This window comes from Coregonus clupeaformis, chromosome 15 (assembly GCF_020615455.1).
Source record: "Coregonus clupeaformis isolate EN_2021a chromosome 15, ASM2061545v1, whole genome shotgun sequence".
NCBI lineage: Eukaryota > Metazoa > Chordata > Actinopteri > Salmoniformes > Salmonidae > Coregonus > Coregonus clupeaformis.
This window is the reverse complement of record NC_059206.1, coordinates 31,181,042-31,198,678: the sequence shown is the minus strand read 5'-3', so window position 1 is coordinate 31,198,678 and position 17,637 is coordinate 31,181,042. Positions and strand designations below refer to the sequence as shown.

Genomic DNA, 17,637 nt, shown 5'->3' with positions numbered 1-17,637 from the left:
CGGTGTGTTTGGGATCATTGTCATGCTGAAAGACCCAGCCACGTTTCATCTTCAATGCCCTTGCTGATGGAAGGAGGTTTTCACTCAAAATCTCATGATACATGGCCCCATTCATTCTTTCCTTTACACGGATCAGTCGCCCTGGTCCCTTTGCAGAAAAACAGCCCCAAAGCATGATGTTTCCACCCCCATGCTTCACAGTAGGTATGGTGTTCTTTGGATGCAACTCAGCATTCTTTGTCCTCCAAACACGACGAGTTGAGTTTTTACCAAAAAGGTATATTTTGGTTTCATCTGACCATATGACATTCTCCCAATCCTCTTCTGGATCATCCAAATGCACTCTAGCAAACTTCAGACGGGCCTGGACATGTACTGGCTTAAGCAGGGGGACACGTCTGGCACTGCAGAATTTGAGTCCCTGGCGGCGTAGTGTGTTACTGATGGTAGGCTTTGTTACTTTGGTCCCAGCTCTCTGCAGGTCATTCACTAGGTCCCCCCGTGTGGTTCTGGGATTTTTGCTCACCGTTCTTGTGATCATTTTGACCCCACGGGGTGAGATCTTGCGTGGAGCCCCAGATCGAGGGAGATTATCAGTGGTCTTGTATGTCTTCCATTTCCTAATAATTGCTCCCACAGTTGATTTCTTCAAACCAAGCTGCTTACCTATTGCAGATTCAGTCTTCCCAGCCTGGTGCAGGTCTACAATTTTGTTTCTGGTGTCCTTTGACAGCTCTTTGGTCTTGGCCATAGTGGAGTTTGGAGTGTGACTGTTTGAGGTTGTGGACAGGTGTCTTTTATACTGATAACAAGTTCAAACAGGTGCCATTAATACAGGTAATGAGTGGAGGACAGAGGAGCCTCTTAAAGAAGAAGTTACAGGTCTGTGAGAGCCAGAAATCTTGCTTGTTTTTTAGGTGACCAAATACTTATTTTCCACCATAATTTGCAAATAAATTCATTAAAAATCCTACAATGTGATTTTCTGGATTTTTTTTCCTCAATTTGTCTGTCATAGTTGACGTGTACCTATGATGAAAATTACAGGCCTCTCTCATCTTTTTAAGTGGGAGAACTTGCACAATTGGTGGCTGACTAAATACTTTTTTTCCCCACTGTACCTGGTTTGAGGACTTAGCAACGTAACTATGGTCAACTTTGAGTTCAACTCGGCATAACCAGCACCACGAAAGTGGCTCACCCTTTAGCCACCAAATTTTCTATGGCAACAAATCCTTCAGAACTAACCTGCTCCGTGGCAGGCTAACTCAGGGCTTACTCCATTTATCCTGAATGAAGTGTCTGAGTTGCGAGTTGAGTACCTATAAAATCAGATTCCCTCAAATGTTTTTTTGTGTTAAAAAATTGTGATGTTAAAATACCTATGACAGTACACGTTTAGTAATGACAGAATGCATTTGAAACTTCAGGCACAGTAAAACTTTTGTGTGACTTCATAAAATGATTTTATTGATAGGAGTGGGAAAAAAGGTGCTTGTGCATTGATAAGCACACCAAAGCAGTCCAAGGAAGGCATTAACGAACGTGGCTCTGACTCGCCCATGGATTGATGTTGCAGCATTGTCTCAGTTAAGAGTTTGGCATTCGACTAGTCATGTGCGACATGCACGCGCAGTTAAACCTGCTAGAGTGAGCAGCAGGAGGACGAGCAATATCCACCCTTGTAATACGGATGAAGCACTAGCTGGAATGTGAAGCTAATTTAAACTGGCTAGTTTAAGAAAAGCCTGAGTAGATCTAGCTTGCATCGTAGTATACCCCTATGGAGAATCACAGACAGAGATAGGAAATACAGAAGGCCACACACACACAAACACAAAAATCTCTTCCTGGATTTGATTATTTTCCGACACAAGACCTGTTTGCCCAATTGGTCCTGATGGAAGAACCGTGAAAGAGGAGCTGTGTGTGTGTGCGATTATATAAATATAAATTAAATGAATTATCCTAACTTGTTTTCATTGGGAAGGCAGATAAAGCGTTTTTATCAAAAGCAATCACTTTAGCATGTGAAAACACATCATCTTACTCGTTACTCCACGTGCTTAACTAACGTCACTTTCGTTTTCAGCTGACTTTGCCGTCAGCCAGAACCGGCCACCCGGCTCATGCCCAGGAGGCAGCACAGTTCTAAAACAAATGCAATAACTTTTTAACCAAGTGCAAACTACACTAACCAGAGTGCACAGGCCAGCTTAATCATATCCCCTCATTGGTTCAAAATGGCGCAAATAATCACTGTGAGGGGGAACTGGAATCCTGCATGAAGTTTGCCATGAGGCCATCTTTGTCCCTCTGTCTTTTTGCTCCTTTCGATCTCTTCAACTCTTTGTCCCCGGTATCCATAGTATCAGTCAATCACGAAGACGTCTAAAACTTTGGTTGAAGGATCAATGTAGTAGTCACAATCCATTAGAACCTGATCAACCACCGTTCAGTCCTCCTCCAGATCCTTTGGTTTTTACTGACCTCTGTTGGCCATCAACTAGTACTGCAGCTTTGAAAACCCTTCCAGAAAATATCATTCAGAACAAAGGATGTAGTCGAGTTGACTTCAGAATAAAAATTATTTTGTTAATACAATAAATATACCAAACTGAAACTATTCAACATGCGACTTGAAGGAGAGACAAGAAAGCTTATGTACATTACAATTCAATTCAGGACACCAGTCGACCAGTCGTCAAACTTTACAAAATATACAAACATCCATTAAAGTCTGCTTTCTTTTTTAAATAACTTCAAGTTACTCCATTGTCAGGGATGAGCAAGACCAATTTCATATTTATTCTCAGTGTTTTCTATTATATACTTGATACATTTATTAAAAAGTATGAGTTAAAGCCACAGTCCATCTAAAAAATCACAGTCCATCTCAAAACCTGGTAGAGCACTGCGCTTGAAATGCCAGGGTTGTGGGTTCAATTCCCATGGGGGCCAGAATGAAAAATGTATGCACTCACTAACTGTAAGTCGCTCTGGATAAGAGCGTCTGCTAAATGGCTAAAATATAAAACACACACAGTTCACATCACTTAGTTCCACCTACTGACATTTCACAGTTAAGGCTTTTTTTCATTGTGTTCAAGCCAATAAATTATGAACAGGAACATCTAGGTGCCATTTGTTCAGATTTTCAAAAAAGGAAGAACAACTCGAAGTACAGTGCATTCGGAAAGTATTCAGACCCCTTGACTTTTTCCACATTGTTACGTTGCAGCCTTATTCTAAAATTAATTAAATAGTTTTTTTCCCTCATCAATCTACACACAATACCCCATAATGACAAAGCAAAAACTGCGTTTTAGAAATGTTTGCAAATGTATTAAACATAAAAACTGAAATACCACATTTACATAGATCGGGTTCAAGTCCGGGCTCTGGCTTGGCCACTCAAGGACCTTCAGAGACTTGTCCCGAAGCCACTCCTGCATTGTCTTGGCTGTGTGCTTAGGCATGTTGTCCTGTTGGAAGGTGAACCTTCGCCTCAGTCTGAGGTCCTGAGCGCTCTGGAGCAGGTTTTCATGAAGGATCTCTCTGTACTTTGCTCCATTCATTTTCCCTCGATCCTGACTAGTCTCCCAGTCCCTGCCGCTGAAAAACATCCCCACAGCATCATGCTGCACCGTAGGGATGGTGCCAGGTTTCCTCCAGACGTGCTGCTTGGTATTCAGGCCAAAGAGCTCAATCTTGGTTTCATCGTACCAGAGAATCTTGTTTCTCATGGTCTGAGAGTCATTTAGGTGCCTTTTGGCAAACTCCAAGTGGGCTGTCATGTGCCTTTTACTGAGGAGTGGCTTCCATGTGGCCACTCTACCATAAAGGCCTGATTGGTGGAGTGCTGCATAGATAGTTGTCCTTCTGGAATGTTCTCCCATCTCCACAGAGGAACTCTGGAGCTTTGGCCAGGCGGCCAGCTCTAGGAAGGGTCTTAGTGGTTCCAAACTTCTTCCATTTAAGAATGATGGAGGCCACTGTGTTCTTGGGGACCTTCAATGATGCAGAATTTTTTTTGGTACCCTTCCCCAGATCTGTGCCTCGACACAATCCTGTCTCTGAGCTCTACGAACAATTCCTTCGACCTCATGGCTTGGTTTTTGCTCTGACATGCACTGTCAACTGTGGGACCTTATATAGACAGGTGTGTGCCTTTCCAAATAATGTCCAATCAATTGAATTTACCACAGGTGGACTCCAATCAAATTGTAGAAACATCTCAAGGAAGATCAATGGAAACAAGATGCACCTGAGCTCAATTTTGAGTCTCATCTCAAGGAAGATCAATGGAAACAAGATGCACCTGAGCTCAATTTTGAGTCTCATAGCAAAGGGTCTGAATACTTATGTAAATAAGGTATTTCTGTTTTTTATTTTTAATACATTTGCCAAAATCTCTAAAAACCTGTTTTCGCTTTGTCATTATTGGGTATTGTGTGTAGATTAATGAGGGGATTGAAAACATTTTTTTTTTAGAATAAGGCTGTAATGTAACAAAATGTGGAAAAGGTTCTGAATACTTTCTGAATGCACTTTAGCTCAGTACACACACACATGTTCTCTCTCTCTCACACACACACACAGACACACACTTTCACAGGCATACACTCATAATCAAGACGTTCAAACAAACCACCAAGAGAGATGAATGACTAGTCTAAAAGGAATAGCAGAAAGGTATAAAATGGAGGAAAAACTAAAGCAGAAAAACAACGGGTATCCTGCAACAACAGAAAGAAAGTGAGGAAGATGTCAGCCTGTCTCTGCCTCTGCCCACATTAGTGTTCAACTGAACAACCAGCTATACTTGTTAAGACGTCACTTTGACTGACAACACACACATCAACGATATTACAGAATACATGCACACGCACACCCCCCTCTCTAACAGCCTCAACCCCTCTTCATGTCACACTCAAAGGCTGAATGTCACAGGTAGGTTCACAGTTGCCAGCAGCATACCACCCTGCATCCCACTGCTGGCTTGCCTCTGAAGCTAAGCAGCGTTGGTCTTGGTCAGTCTGTGGATGGGAGACCAGATGCTGCTGGAAGTTGTGTTGGAGAGCCAGTAGGAGGCACTCTTTTCTCTAGTCAAAAAAATATCCCAGGGCAGTGATTGAGGACATTCCTCTGTGTAGGGTGCTGTCTTTTGGATGGGATGTTAAACAGGTTTCCTGACTTATTGCGGATGAAAAGTTAAATGTGTTTTCATCGCAACCGATAGGTTTGTCACAAAAACTGTTGCCTTAAATAGGAAATGTGCCTACTCTAGTCTTGGCACGTGGTCTCTAGATAACAGCTCGCAGTTAAGGTACAGGTAGGCTGTGTGGGTATAGTCTACATGATGAGATTATTATGGATAAGAGCGAGAATATTTGTATTTGTCAAATGGCATTCAAGCATCGATCATCATGTCACCAGAATAAGACCCTCAATATTTATTGGAAATGAGCATCAGATCACCGTCCAAGGCTATCGTCATCCTGTGAAGTTTATCATTATGCATTTCATCTGTAGCCTAATAAACTGTATGGTATCCCGAGTCGTAGTTGGAGAACCACGCACCATATCATCGCGTGACTCCAAATTTACTTCAATATGATGGTTATTATATCAATATATTTGTGCATAAAGGCGTTTCCACCGCCATTTGTTACATAATACATTTCACAGACACAAAAAGATCCCATCATATCGAACAAACAAATTATCTGTCAGCATTTATACAATTGTACCGAGACTTCCTGTTTCCATCACAGCTGTTGTGATTTATTTTATATGGTACCCACATAAAAACAATGGACGCACAAACTCAATTGAGGATTAACTTTGATCAAAGATCACATAATAAACGTTACTTTATCTTGCTGGTAATACCTGCCAGATTAACCCCATCAGCACTGAAACTCAGACCGGCAAACCTCTGTTAAATGACCCAGTTATCTAACCTTAAGGCTACCACCACACCCTTGTGCTTTCTCCAGTAGATGACAGATGGGTGCACACACGAAAAGGAATAGGCCTTTTTTACTTTTAAAAACATGAATTTACTGATATACATTTTAACAAAGTAACTTGGAAGTAATGTTTAAGTAAAAAGTGGCTTGCGAAAGTATTCAACCCCCTTGGCATTTTTCCTATTTTGTTGCCTTACAACCTGGAATTAAAATGGATTTTTTGAGGGGTTTGTATCATTTGATTTACACAACATGCCTACCACTTTGAAGATGCAAAATATTTGTTATTGTGAAACAAACAAGAAATAAGACACAAAAACAAAAAACTTGAGCATGCATAACTATTCACCCCCCCAAAGTCAATACTTTGTAGAGCCACCTTTTGCAGCAATTACAGCTGCAAGTCTCTTGGGGTATGTCTCTATAAGCTTGGCACATCTAGCCACTAGGATTTTTGCCCATTCTTCAAGGCAAAACTGCTCCAGCTCCTTCAAGTTGGATGGGTTCCGCTGGTGTACAGCAATCTTTAAGTCATACCACAGATTCTCAATTGGATTGAGGTCTGGGCTTTGACTAGGCCATTCCAAGACATTTAAATGTTTCCCCTTAAACCACTCAAGTGTTGCTTTAGCAGTATGCTTAGGGTCATTGTCCTGCTGGAAGGTGAACCTTCATCCCAGTCTCAAATCTCTGGAAGACTGAAACAGGTTTCCCTCAATAATTTCCCTGTATTTAGCACCATCCATCATTCCTTCAATTCTGACCAGTTTCCAAGTCCCTGCCGATGAAAAACATCCCCACAGCATGATGCTGCCACCACCATGCTTCACTGTGGGGATGGTGTTCTCGGGGTGATGAGTGATGTTGGGTTTGCCCCAGACATAGCGTTTTCCTTGATGGCCAAAATGCTCAATTTTAGTCTCATCTGACCAGAGTACCTTCTTCCATATGTTTGGGGAGTCTCCCACATGCCTTTTGGCGAAAACCAAACGTGTTTGCTTATTTTTTTCTTTAAGCAATGGCTTTTTTCTGGCCACTCTTCCGTAAAGCCCAGCTCTGTGGAGTGTACGGCTTAAAGTTGTCCTATGGACAGATACTCCAATCTCCGCTGTGGAGCTTTGCAGCTCCTTCAGGGTTCTCTTTGGTCTCTTTGTTGCCTCTCTGATTAATGCCCTCCTTTCCTGGTCCGTGAGTTTTGGTGGGCGGCCCTCTCTTGGCAGGTTTGTTGTGGTACCATATTCTTTCAATTTTTTAATAATGGATTTAATGGTGCAACGTGGGATGTTCAAAGTTTCAGATATTTTTTTATAACCCAACCCTGATCTGTACTTCTCCACAACTTTGTCCCTGACCTGTTTGGAGAGCTCCTTGGTCTTCATGGTACCGCTTGCTTGGTGGTGCCCCTTGCTTAGTGGTATTGCAGACTCTGGGGCCTTTCAGAACAGGTGCATATATACTGAGATCATGTGACAGATCATGTGACACTTAGATTGCACACAGGTGGACTTTATTTAACTAATTATGTGACTTCTGAAGGTAATTGGTTGCACCAGATCTTATTTAGGGGCTTCATAGCAAAGGGGGTGAATACATATGCACGCACCACTTTTCTGTTATTTATTTTTTAAACAAGTTATTTTTTTCATTTCACTTCACCAATTTGCACTATTTTGTGTATGTCCATTACATGAAATCCAAATAAAAATCCATTTAAATTACAGGTTGTAAGGCAACAAAATAGGAAAAACGCCAAGGGGGATGAATACTTTTGCAAGGCACTGTATGTAATGAAATGAATAACTCATTAATCATACACTGTAGAGATAGTGTTGGAGGAGGGCCACTATTGAACATAGAGAGAACCACACTGTATTTACCCCGCAATAGGTCCTGTTCATAATCAGTCACATTGTATAGACATCTACTGTATGTTTCATGTTGGGTAAATACAGTGTAGTTCTCTCTCTGTTCAATAGTGGCCCTCCTCCAACACTGAGTAAAAGTCTAATTTAGATCTTTAGTTCTCAGTCTCTGACTCCCCCAGGTCCCCTCCAGCAGCTCCTCCTGCACCCTCCACTCTGTGTGAAGTTACTCATCTACGTTGGTTTGGAATCCCGGTCTAAGTCTCATCAAGATCTGTACAGACCCTGCCCATTCCTTCTCTAGATACTGTAGACAGAACCAGACATTATTCTGACCTGTATTCCCCATGGTCACTATGACACACCACGGTACAGTGGACAGTAGATCTAAACTGGTTTTAGACATGGACTGTGATGGTGAATCATATCAGATTGTGGAGAACCCAACTTGATGAGTTTTTCCTGACCCAGCCCAACACTCCACTCAGTGCCCTCTGACCTCTCCCCTCTCCTACCAGTCTCTCCTCCAACACTGAGTGAGCTTCACTGACCTCTTTCAAGTTATGTCTCAGTCTCTCCATTTCTCCATCCTTCTCCTCCATCTGTCTAACCTTCTCCCCAAACTGTCTGCTTAACTCCCTCTCCATCTTTGTCTGTGAGATCATGATGTTCCTCTGTAACTCAGGTAGGACTATCTTCATCAGGTTTCTGTCTGCTTCAACTCTGACCTCTCCTTCATAGTTTCCCCTCATCTCCTCAATCTCCTGCCCGTGTCTCTCCTCCATCTCCTTCCTATCTCTCTTCTCTCTAAATCTCTGTAGCTCTCTCTCCAGCTCTCTTTTCTTCTCCTCATCCCTTTCTTCTTCCTTCGGTCTCTCCAGTTCAGTTATTCGTTCTCTGAGTATCCTGATATCTCTCTTGAGCTTCTGGATTACGCCATCTTTCTTCAACAGAGAGTCCTGCAGCTCCTTCTCAAGCCTCTCTCTCATCTCTCTCTCCTCCCTCTGTTTCCTCTCCAGTCTCTCCATCTGGATCTTTCCCTCCATCTCTCTGACCTGGGTCTCTGCCTCCTGGTAGGTCTGACTGCTGTAGAATCTCTCTCTGTTTCCTGCCACCATCTCCTCTACCTGCTCCAGCAGCTCTGGGACCTGAGTGCCATGGGGCCTGTCCTTAATGTTGAGGACGTGGTACCTGCTCCCACATTTCTCTACAAGTTGCTGGAGGTCCTGACTCCCTGCTTGGAGAAACTCCTCAATGCTCTGCTCTTTCAGGCCATCAGCATGGATGAATAGAATCACAGTGTGTCCCCAACAACCCTCCCCAAACATCTCCTCCATTCTCTCCAGCACCCCTCTCTCCTCCCCATTAGAGGGCTCCACTGATATGACCAGAAGGAAGGCGTTGGGTCCCGGGGCAGACATACGGACACAGAGCCCCACATCCTGTCTAATCTCCTCCAGAGAGAGTCCAGGACAGAACCAGTCTGGAGTGTCCACCAGCACCAACCGTCTCCCACACACTTCCCCCACTCTCCTCTTACTCCTCTGGGTCACTGCAGAGGGGCTGGCCTGGGCCCCAAACTCCTCTCTGCCCAGGATGGTGTTTCCTGCTGCACTCCTCCCAGCCCCAGTCCTCCCCAGCAGCACCAGTCTCAGCTCAGACACACTGGGAGACACTGGGGAGTCTGGACTGCTGCTCTCTCTTCCCACTGCAACACAACACACACCACCGCTCAACACACTTCCTCTCTGGAGGTTAGACCACTAGAACACAGTGTAATCATCATCAGTAACTCACTCTGTAGAGGTTCTTTCATGCTGTGTCTCTTCTTGATTAGGAGAGTGGTGTCTGTATCTGAAGTCTCTCCTCCCACTGTAACAAAATACAAACCATTAAGACATGTGTGGGACAATTACATTTAGAAATCAAAATCATGAGTAAAAAAACCAGGCAGCATGACTAGAACAATATGTAGAACATGTAAATTAAACTAGTTTAATTAATGTTGGCATTAGTGATGGTCAGACTGCATCAGTTAGTCACTTTCTGGAGGATTCCCCTCCATACTGTTTCTTCTCCTGAATGGGAATGAAGGGCCTTTAACTGATGCCTCTCCACAACACAACAATAATAATATACAGTCTATAAAACACAACATATCATATAAGTATATCCTGTAATCATTTCATAAAAGTATATTAGAAGTTGTTACAAAAAAGGACCAGTGTGTCTGTCTCTCACTCACCAGTCATCTGGGCTGAGGTCTCTCTTCTCAGTCTCTCTACCTCAGTCTTCACATCACATATCTGTTGAGCTGAAATGATAAAGGACATTACGAACATGATTGGGAAATGCCAAACAACTTTAAAAATGGCAGTTAAGGTAAATTATTATGGACATTCTTCTGTGACATGAGCCTTGTCGGAATTGTGATACATTTGATAACTGAATTGCTTTCCCATCTCACCAAGTTGTGTATTGTCTTTCCTGACATTCTCCAGTAGTTTATCTCTCTCTTCTAGTTGTTTCTCTTTGTCTTTTAGTTGCTTGTTGCTATCCTGTAACTGTTTCTCTCTCTGTTGTAGTTGTTTGTCTTGCTCTTGCAGTCGTTTGTTTATCTCTTCTAGTTCCTTGTCTTTCTCTCCCAGTTTGTGGTTCCTGTCCTCTAGTTTACTGTCTCTATCCTGCAGTAGGACTCTGAAGTTCTCTACTTGGCTATTCTTGTCCTGCAGGTCCTTCCCCAGTGCCTCCAGTTGTCTCTTACTCTTCTCCACCTCGGCAGTGTCCTCCAGTAGTCTCTCTTTCTCTCTCACTTGCTGGGTCATATCCTCCAGTTGTGTATCTTTCTCCTGGAGGTGTTTGATGTTCTCATTCAGTTGCTTTGTGGTTTTCTCCAGTCTGCTCTCTGTGTCCTTCAGTTCTTTATTCCTCTCCTCCAGTGTTGAGTCCTTGTCTTTTAGCTTCTCTTCAGATTCCCTCAATGTCTTCCTCATCTCCTCTAGTTGTTTTTCTTTGTCTTCAAGTACAATATGTACCGCTGGTAGTCTGGATATGTCTTTTAATTCTTTTTCCATCTTCAACTCTGAGGGAGAACAATTAGCATATTTGATTGATTGGTTATATAATTGATTGATTGATTGACTGGTTAATTCGTTCATGCATTTATTCATTCATTCAGAAGTATACCAAGAAGACACCTTATGATTTGATGGAGGTGATACAAAAAAAAATTTTATACAGTCAACAGTTATCTGAGTTGAACCAATCATATATTGACTATTTGAAACATTACCAAATGAATTAGTCTGAAAAACTGAATGACATCAATCATGTTCCCTGAACCAATCCTCTCTTATCCATACTTACCAAGCTCACCAGATGACGCTTCCCTCGTCTGCTTCTCCTTCTGGGTCTCAATTTGTAAATACTCTGAACCTGAATCTATGGTGTAAAACAGAGAGGTGAGTTCTGTGTGGTAGACTACATCACCTGAATACAGGACAAACAGGACCAATCAGATTTCTCCAGTTACTCAAACCTCTCTCTCATGTGGAGAGTGTGGACACCAATGAGATCTGGTTAGTTCCATTAATATCATGTTCTTATTGGCCCATTTCTGGTAATGAATTCAATTAACATTTCTTTAGCATGACCAACATTGGGTTCTATTGCAGATATACAGTATTGTGGGAGGAGGCAGGGCTAGGTAAAAGCAGGTGGATGTCAATAAGCAAAACCGACAAATAAGTAATTACTCACCCAAATGCCATCCTCCTGATCATCCATTATCCCAGATGGACAGTCATGAATAATGATAATGTAAAACAGAATGTATTCGTTATTATCATTACCTTCAAATCACTACAGATGTATGATATTAATTTGATCACTCTTTTGTTGTAGTGTATTTGAGTTTTTAAACGTTTTCTGAAGTTTGTCATTTCCACTTTGAAATTAATTATTTTCCTGCTGTAGCAAACTGGCTCAAATTAAGATCCTACATCTGTATCTGTCACATTATCCAATCAAATGCCATAGTGATGTGATATGCATCAGAGGGGTATGAGTGTGCATCACATTCATTACTAATGAGAATCAAGGGATGTGACCAGTAATGTTGGAATGGTTAAAATGCTTTAGGACAGGGATGGGCAACTTTGATGGGGATGGGGGCCACAAAAAACCTGAACTCATCATGAGGGGCCGTAGTTGCTCGCGGGTCTGCGTACCCACATCCATAGCTGGCCGCTAGACTAATTTACCAATCTAAAAATGTTTTGCTGACATGGGCTAATTATGTTATGTCAGTCCCTATCAGTGACTGACATAACAAGAGAAAAACTGCTGATGCACAACCACATTTCGAAATTGCACCTTGTGTATTCTGCTATTCTAACTCGCAACAATTGAGACCCCGATTGAGTGTCCCCCCCCAAGAAAATGTATTGATCCGGGGGCCTTCAAAAGCGGGGGCCGCGGAATGCCAGTTTCCCATCCCTGCTGTAGGACATCAAGCTCAAAGTGATTGTAATATGCATTATAACTATACTGAACAAAAATATAAACGCTACATTAAACAATTTCAAAGATTTTACTGAGTTACAGTTCATATAAGGAAATCAGTCAATTGAAATAAATTCATTAGGCCCTAATCTATGGATTTCACATGACTGGGCAGGGGTGTAGCCATGGGTGGGTCTGGGACACCGACTTGGTAGCCAGGCCCACCCACTGGGGAGCCAGGCCCAGCAAATCAGAATGTGTTTTTCCCCACAAAAGGGCTTTATTACAGACAGAAATACTCCTCAGCAGCACCCCCCCACAATCCGGCATGGTTACACGTGGTCTGCGATTGTGCGGCCGGTTGGAGGTACTGCCAAATTCTCTAAAACAACGTTGGAGGCAGCTTATAGTTGAGAAATTAACATTCAACTCTGGCAACAGCTCTGGTGGACATTCCATGCCAATTGCACACTCCCTCAAAACTTGAGACATCTGCGGCATTGTGTTGTGTGACAAAATTGCACATTTTTAAGTGGCTTTTTATTGTGCCCAGCACAAGGTGCACCTGTGTAATGATCATGCTGTTTACATTTACACATTTTAGTCATTTAGCAGACGCTCTTATCCAGAGCAACTTAGAGTAGTGAGTGCATACATTTTCATTCGTACTGGTCCCCCATGGGAATCGAACCCACAACCCTGGCATTGGAAGTACCATGCTCTACCAACTGAGCCTCCTGAAACATGGGACCAACACTTTATATGTTGCGTTTATATTTTAGTTCAGTGTAGTTCATATTCAGAATGAATCTAGTCTATTCATTGTAACTCCTACTATGAACTCCTATCTACATGAGAAAGTATAAGAGAAAGAGACTGGTTGTTATTGTTGTTGTTTAGGTGTTTATAAACATGTACTGGAGCACTTACTGTACCTTCAGTGTCCCATAAATACACTGCAGCCTCCTCCTTCTGTTCTCCATGGATGACCTGACAGACGTAGACTGCTTCATCTGGCCTCCCCCTGTAGTCTCGCAGCCTCAGAGACACGTTGCCTCTCTCCAGCTCCTGGGTGATCAGACTCACTCTGCCCTCATAGCTACTCCTCTCTGTCACCTGGCCATTCTTATACAGGTAAATACACTCTGTCCACCTAAACCACCTGATCGTCATGGCAACAGAACTGGTCTCAGGTGAGAGGTGACAGGGGAGGGTGACATCATCTCCGGGACCACCCACCACATAGATCTTATCAGTGGTGGTGAGTTTAAACTCATCTGTTCAGAAAGAGAGAAAATATTTCTGGCTTAATGACATCATCTGTGTAAGGTACACAAATACTATCAGTACATTTATAATTTTAAAAGAAATAGACATAAAATGACAGGGACAATGTTACCCTCTAAAATAAAACAAACAATCCCAGGCAGACATATTTATCTGACTCAAATGATAAATATAGCATAGCAGAATGTGAATACTACTTTGTGAATTAAAAGGAGATGTTTGCATAGCTGCAGGAAGTAGTTTGGTGGTGGGGGTGCTGCAATTGTTTATTGTATTTTTTTCAGGGGGTGCTGCAGCACCCCTACTTCCAGCAGCTATGGATGTTTGGCGGGAGAAGTCACCATGGAGCAGTAGAGCTGTTTCTCAGACACAAACTCAGCTACAACTCCTCATCTTCCAAACACACTACATCCAATGACATTTCTACACAAAGAGAAGTCTCAAACTCATTTCACTTTACATAACTGGTTTAGTATTGTTGTCAAAGATATGTGTAAGAAAATCTAATAATGAATTATAAAATGATGACTTACTATGAACTCTGGCCATTTTCCTTGCAATAAAAAGAGAAAACATCTATATTTACATCATTCCACCAGCTATTCATCAGATACTTTATTTATTTTTCTCAAGCACAAGATACAAAAAAATGTTTTCTCCATTCCTAATAGTTTTAAAACAGGAGTGTTGTGTCTAGTTTGGAAAGTGAAATATACTGAGATCTCCTCTTACCTTTATTCGTCTTCACGTCATCCACTTCAGATTCAAAACGTTTGATTTAAATCCATAACAATGCCCCCATATTCACAAAAATTGTTCTACGATACAAATACATGTGATATACAACTATCTACACAACGTTTTTACACAACACTTGCACTTCAGGCCTGTACCACCCAGTGAAAAACACTTTCACTTTCTATTAACCTTGCAGTAACTCCCCTCTCGCGAGTTGCCAACACTGCCCTCTTCTTTCCTAATGTTCTTATTTGCGTCGTTTTCTCTGCTTGTCTCACTATTCATAAAAACCTACTGTACGGTCCGTGTATCGTCCGTTCAATGGTTATTCCATTCAAATAAGGAAATTAACAACGGGAAATGGCTAATGTATTGTGTTTGGTTTCAGAATTTTCTGAACGAAAATCGGATATCAACTCGTTTTATCGTTTATTGTGTCCAAATTGTGCATCGAGTTATTCGACTAACAGAAAACAAATAATGACTAAATGTATCCCATTTTTATTTTTTATTTTTGTTCATACCTGGAAGTACACGGCCCATAATAGAACATTCACCGCGCATAGCAGGGTGTTTGTTTAATTACAGTCTGGGTGGGTTGAGCTGCAGTGTCGGCAGCACAGATAAAGTATTAGACATTTGTGTGACAGGAAAATAAAAAATAGTAATGTTAGCTAAGATGCTTAACTTATCACGAAGTTAGCATACCAATTGGACGAACTCAACAAAAACTGAACAAAGTTGTCTTGCACTACCTGGCTAGCTAGCATTAGCCGGCTAACGTTACTGCTGACAATCTAGAAAGTTGGCTAACTGACTAACGTTAGCTAGCAGGCTGGCTAGCCCTATCTGGCTAGTGGCTATATTCATGCTAGCTAGTATAAGTAGTAGCTAGTGGAAGTAAGTTAGTCCTTCAACCTGCTACAAGATGAAGCTGCCCGGCCAGAGGTGATTTTCCTACATTACTTTCTGTAACTTCAGTCTGGCTGATGCTGGTGCTTGTTGAATGAGTAGGCTAATAATGAACTGCATACTCTGTAAACGGTTACCTATCTGGCCCTTTACCTATAGCTATTTCTTACACATTCAATACAACAATATCCAGTTAAGCTACAGTCAATGCTGATATTGTGTGTGTGAAAAAATGTATGCACTCACTAACTGTAAGTCGCTCTGGATAAGAGCGTCTGCTAAAATACTAAAATGTAAATGTGTGAAATGCCCTTCATTTGCATTGCAAATGTGCTTTGATGGATGCTACATATGACTGCTTGAGATCAACAGTACAACTGTGAGAGTGGGAATGTAATGACATACAGTATTGTTATAATCCAGCAGATGGCAGTAATTAACCTCCAAAAACTGAGTAGCCCAAATGAGTAGGGGCAGAGAGCATGGTGCAGGAGGTTTAGGCTTGAGATCCAAAGGCCTTAAATTCACACAAAGTGTGTCTATAAACCAAATCAAGCAGCTTGAGTGCCATTATTCAGTGTTGAAGTCATTAAACCCGCACCCACATTTTAAAAACTGTTTACCAGCTGTGCTCTGCTCACTATACTCTCAACCTAAAGTGCAACACATCCTCCTGTTTCATAAAAATAAATATGAACACAGCAGTTTACAAGCTACATGTAAAATATAAAACCAGAATTGGATGACATTCCCTTGGATATAATATATATATATACACCACCGTTCAAAAGTTTGGGGTCACTTAGAAATGTCCTTGTTTTGAAAGAACATTTAAAAAAAAGTAAATTCAAATAACATCAAATTGATCAGAAATACAGTGTAGACATTGTTAATGTTGTAAATGGCTATGTGGAATATCTACATAGGCGTACAGAGGCCCATTATCAGCAACCATCAGTCCTGTGTTCCAATGGCACATTGTCGCCTCTTCACTGTTGACGTTGAGACTGGTGTTTTGCGGGTACTATTTAATGAAGCTGCCAGTTGAGGACCTGTGAGGCGTCTGTTTCTCAAACTAGACACTCCAATGTATTTGTCCTCTTTCTCAGTTGTGCACCGGGGCCTCCCACTCCTCTTTCTATTCTGGTTAGAGACAGTTTGCGCTGTTCTTTGAAGGGAGTAGTACACAGCGTTGTACGAGATCTTCAGTTTCTTGGCAATTTCTTGCATGGAATAGCCTTCATTTCTCAGAACAAGAATAGACTGACGAGTTTCAGAAGAAAGTTATTTGTTTCTGGCCATTCTGAGCCTGTAATCGAACCCACAATTGCTGATGCTCCAGATACTCAACTAGTCTCAAGAAGGCCACTTTTATTGCTTCTTTAATCAGCACAACAGTTTTCAGCTGTGCTAACATAATTGCAAAAGGGTTTTCTAATGATGAATTAGTCTTTTAAAATGATAAACATGGATTAGCAAACACAACGTGCCATTGGAACACAGGACTGATGGTTGCTGATAATGGGCCTCTGTACGCCTACGTAGATATTCCATAAAAAATCAGCTGTTTCCAGCTAAAATAGCCATTTACAACATTAACAATGTCTACACTGTATTTCTGATCAATTTTATTTTATTTTAATGGACAAAAAATTTGCTTTTCATTTGAAAACAATGACATTTCTATGTGACCCCAAACTTTTGAACGGTAGTGTATATATTTTTTAACACTATAGATCTGGAGAAAAAGTGACTTTGCCAACCAAATATAAGAGAGAGAGGTATATCTCTAAACCTGCGTTGGAGACACTTATGATGAAAGGAAATAGGAATTATCCATAAACACACGGACCTTTAAGCGCTTTAACCTGTAGTCTATATAATTGTGGATAGGCTCAATAACATGCAACTGATCACCACAAGCGTCAGTGCCTATGAGCTTAGACAACATAACCACTCGATTTTACAGAAAAGCATGAATGTAATTCGGTATTTCCATTATAGATGCATTTAATCATGGGCAGGCAGCCGCGGTCTGGTGGAATACTTGTGTCATGCAATGATCTGGTCATCATGAGAACAGTTTCTAGTTTTGCCTATTTCAGGATCTGGACATTTCTGATGAGCCTATAAACTACATCATAATTAGGTATGATATAAAAACGGATCTCTGTCCACAGACCTACAGTATGAGCATATGACGTGTCCTTTGAAACTCTCCAATGCTCAACCGAGCGTTTAAGACCTGACGCGTCCGGTCTCCTGGACTGCGTCACCTTCAGTGACAGTCCCAGGGAAAAGTGTCTCATAGTTCGACAACCAAGTTGGTAATGCTATTAGGCTATGGTTTACAATGTTTA

General features: G+C 41.7%; 1 protein-coding gene across 1 annotated transcript; it reads right to left on the bottom strand.

Annotated features, from left to right (window-relative positions):
* Positions 1-7,711: 7,711 nt before the first annotated feature.
* LOC121583356 (trichohyalin) lies at positions 7,712-14,513 on the bottom strand. The gene is made up of 9 exons (XM_041899535.2): positions 14,360-14,513; positions 14,161-14,180; positions 13,276-13,617; positions 11,597-11,611; positions 11,204-11,278; positions 10,305-10,919; positions 10,083-10,151; positions 9,635-9,709; positions 7,712-9,545 (listed from the first exon to the last, which is right to left on the bottom strand). The coding sequence occupies exons 2-9, from the start codon at positions 14,174-14,176 to the stop codon at positions 8,260-8,262; spliced, it is 2,493 nt and encodes an 830-aa protein (XP_041755469.1). The 5' UTR covers positions 14,177-14,180; positions 14,360-14,513; the 3' UTR covers positions 7,712-8,259.
* Positions 14,514-17,637: the final 3,124 nt, after the last annotated feature.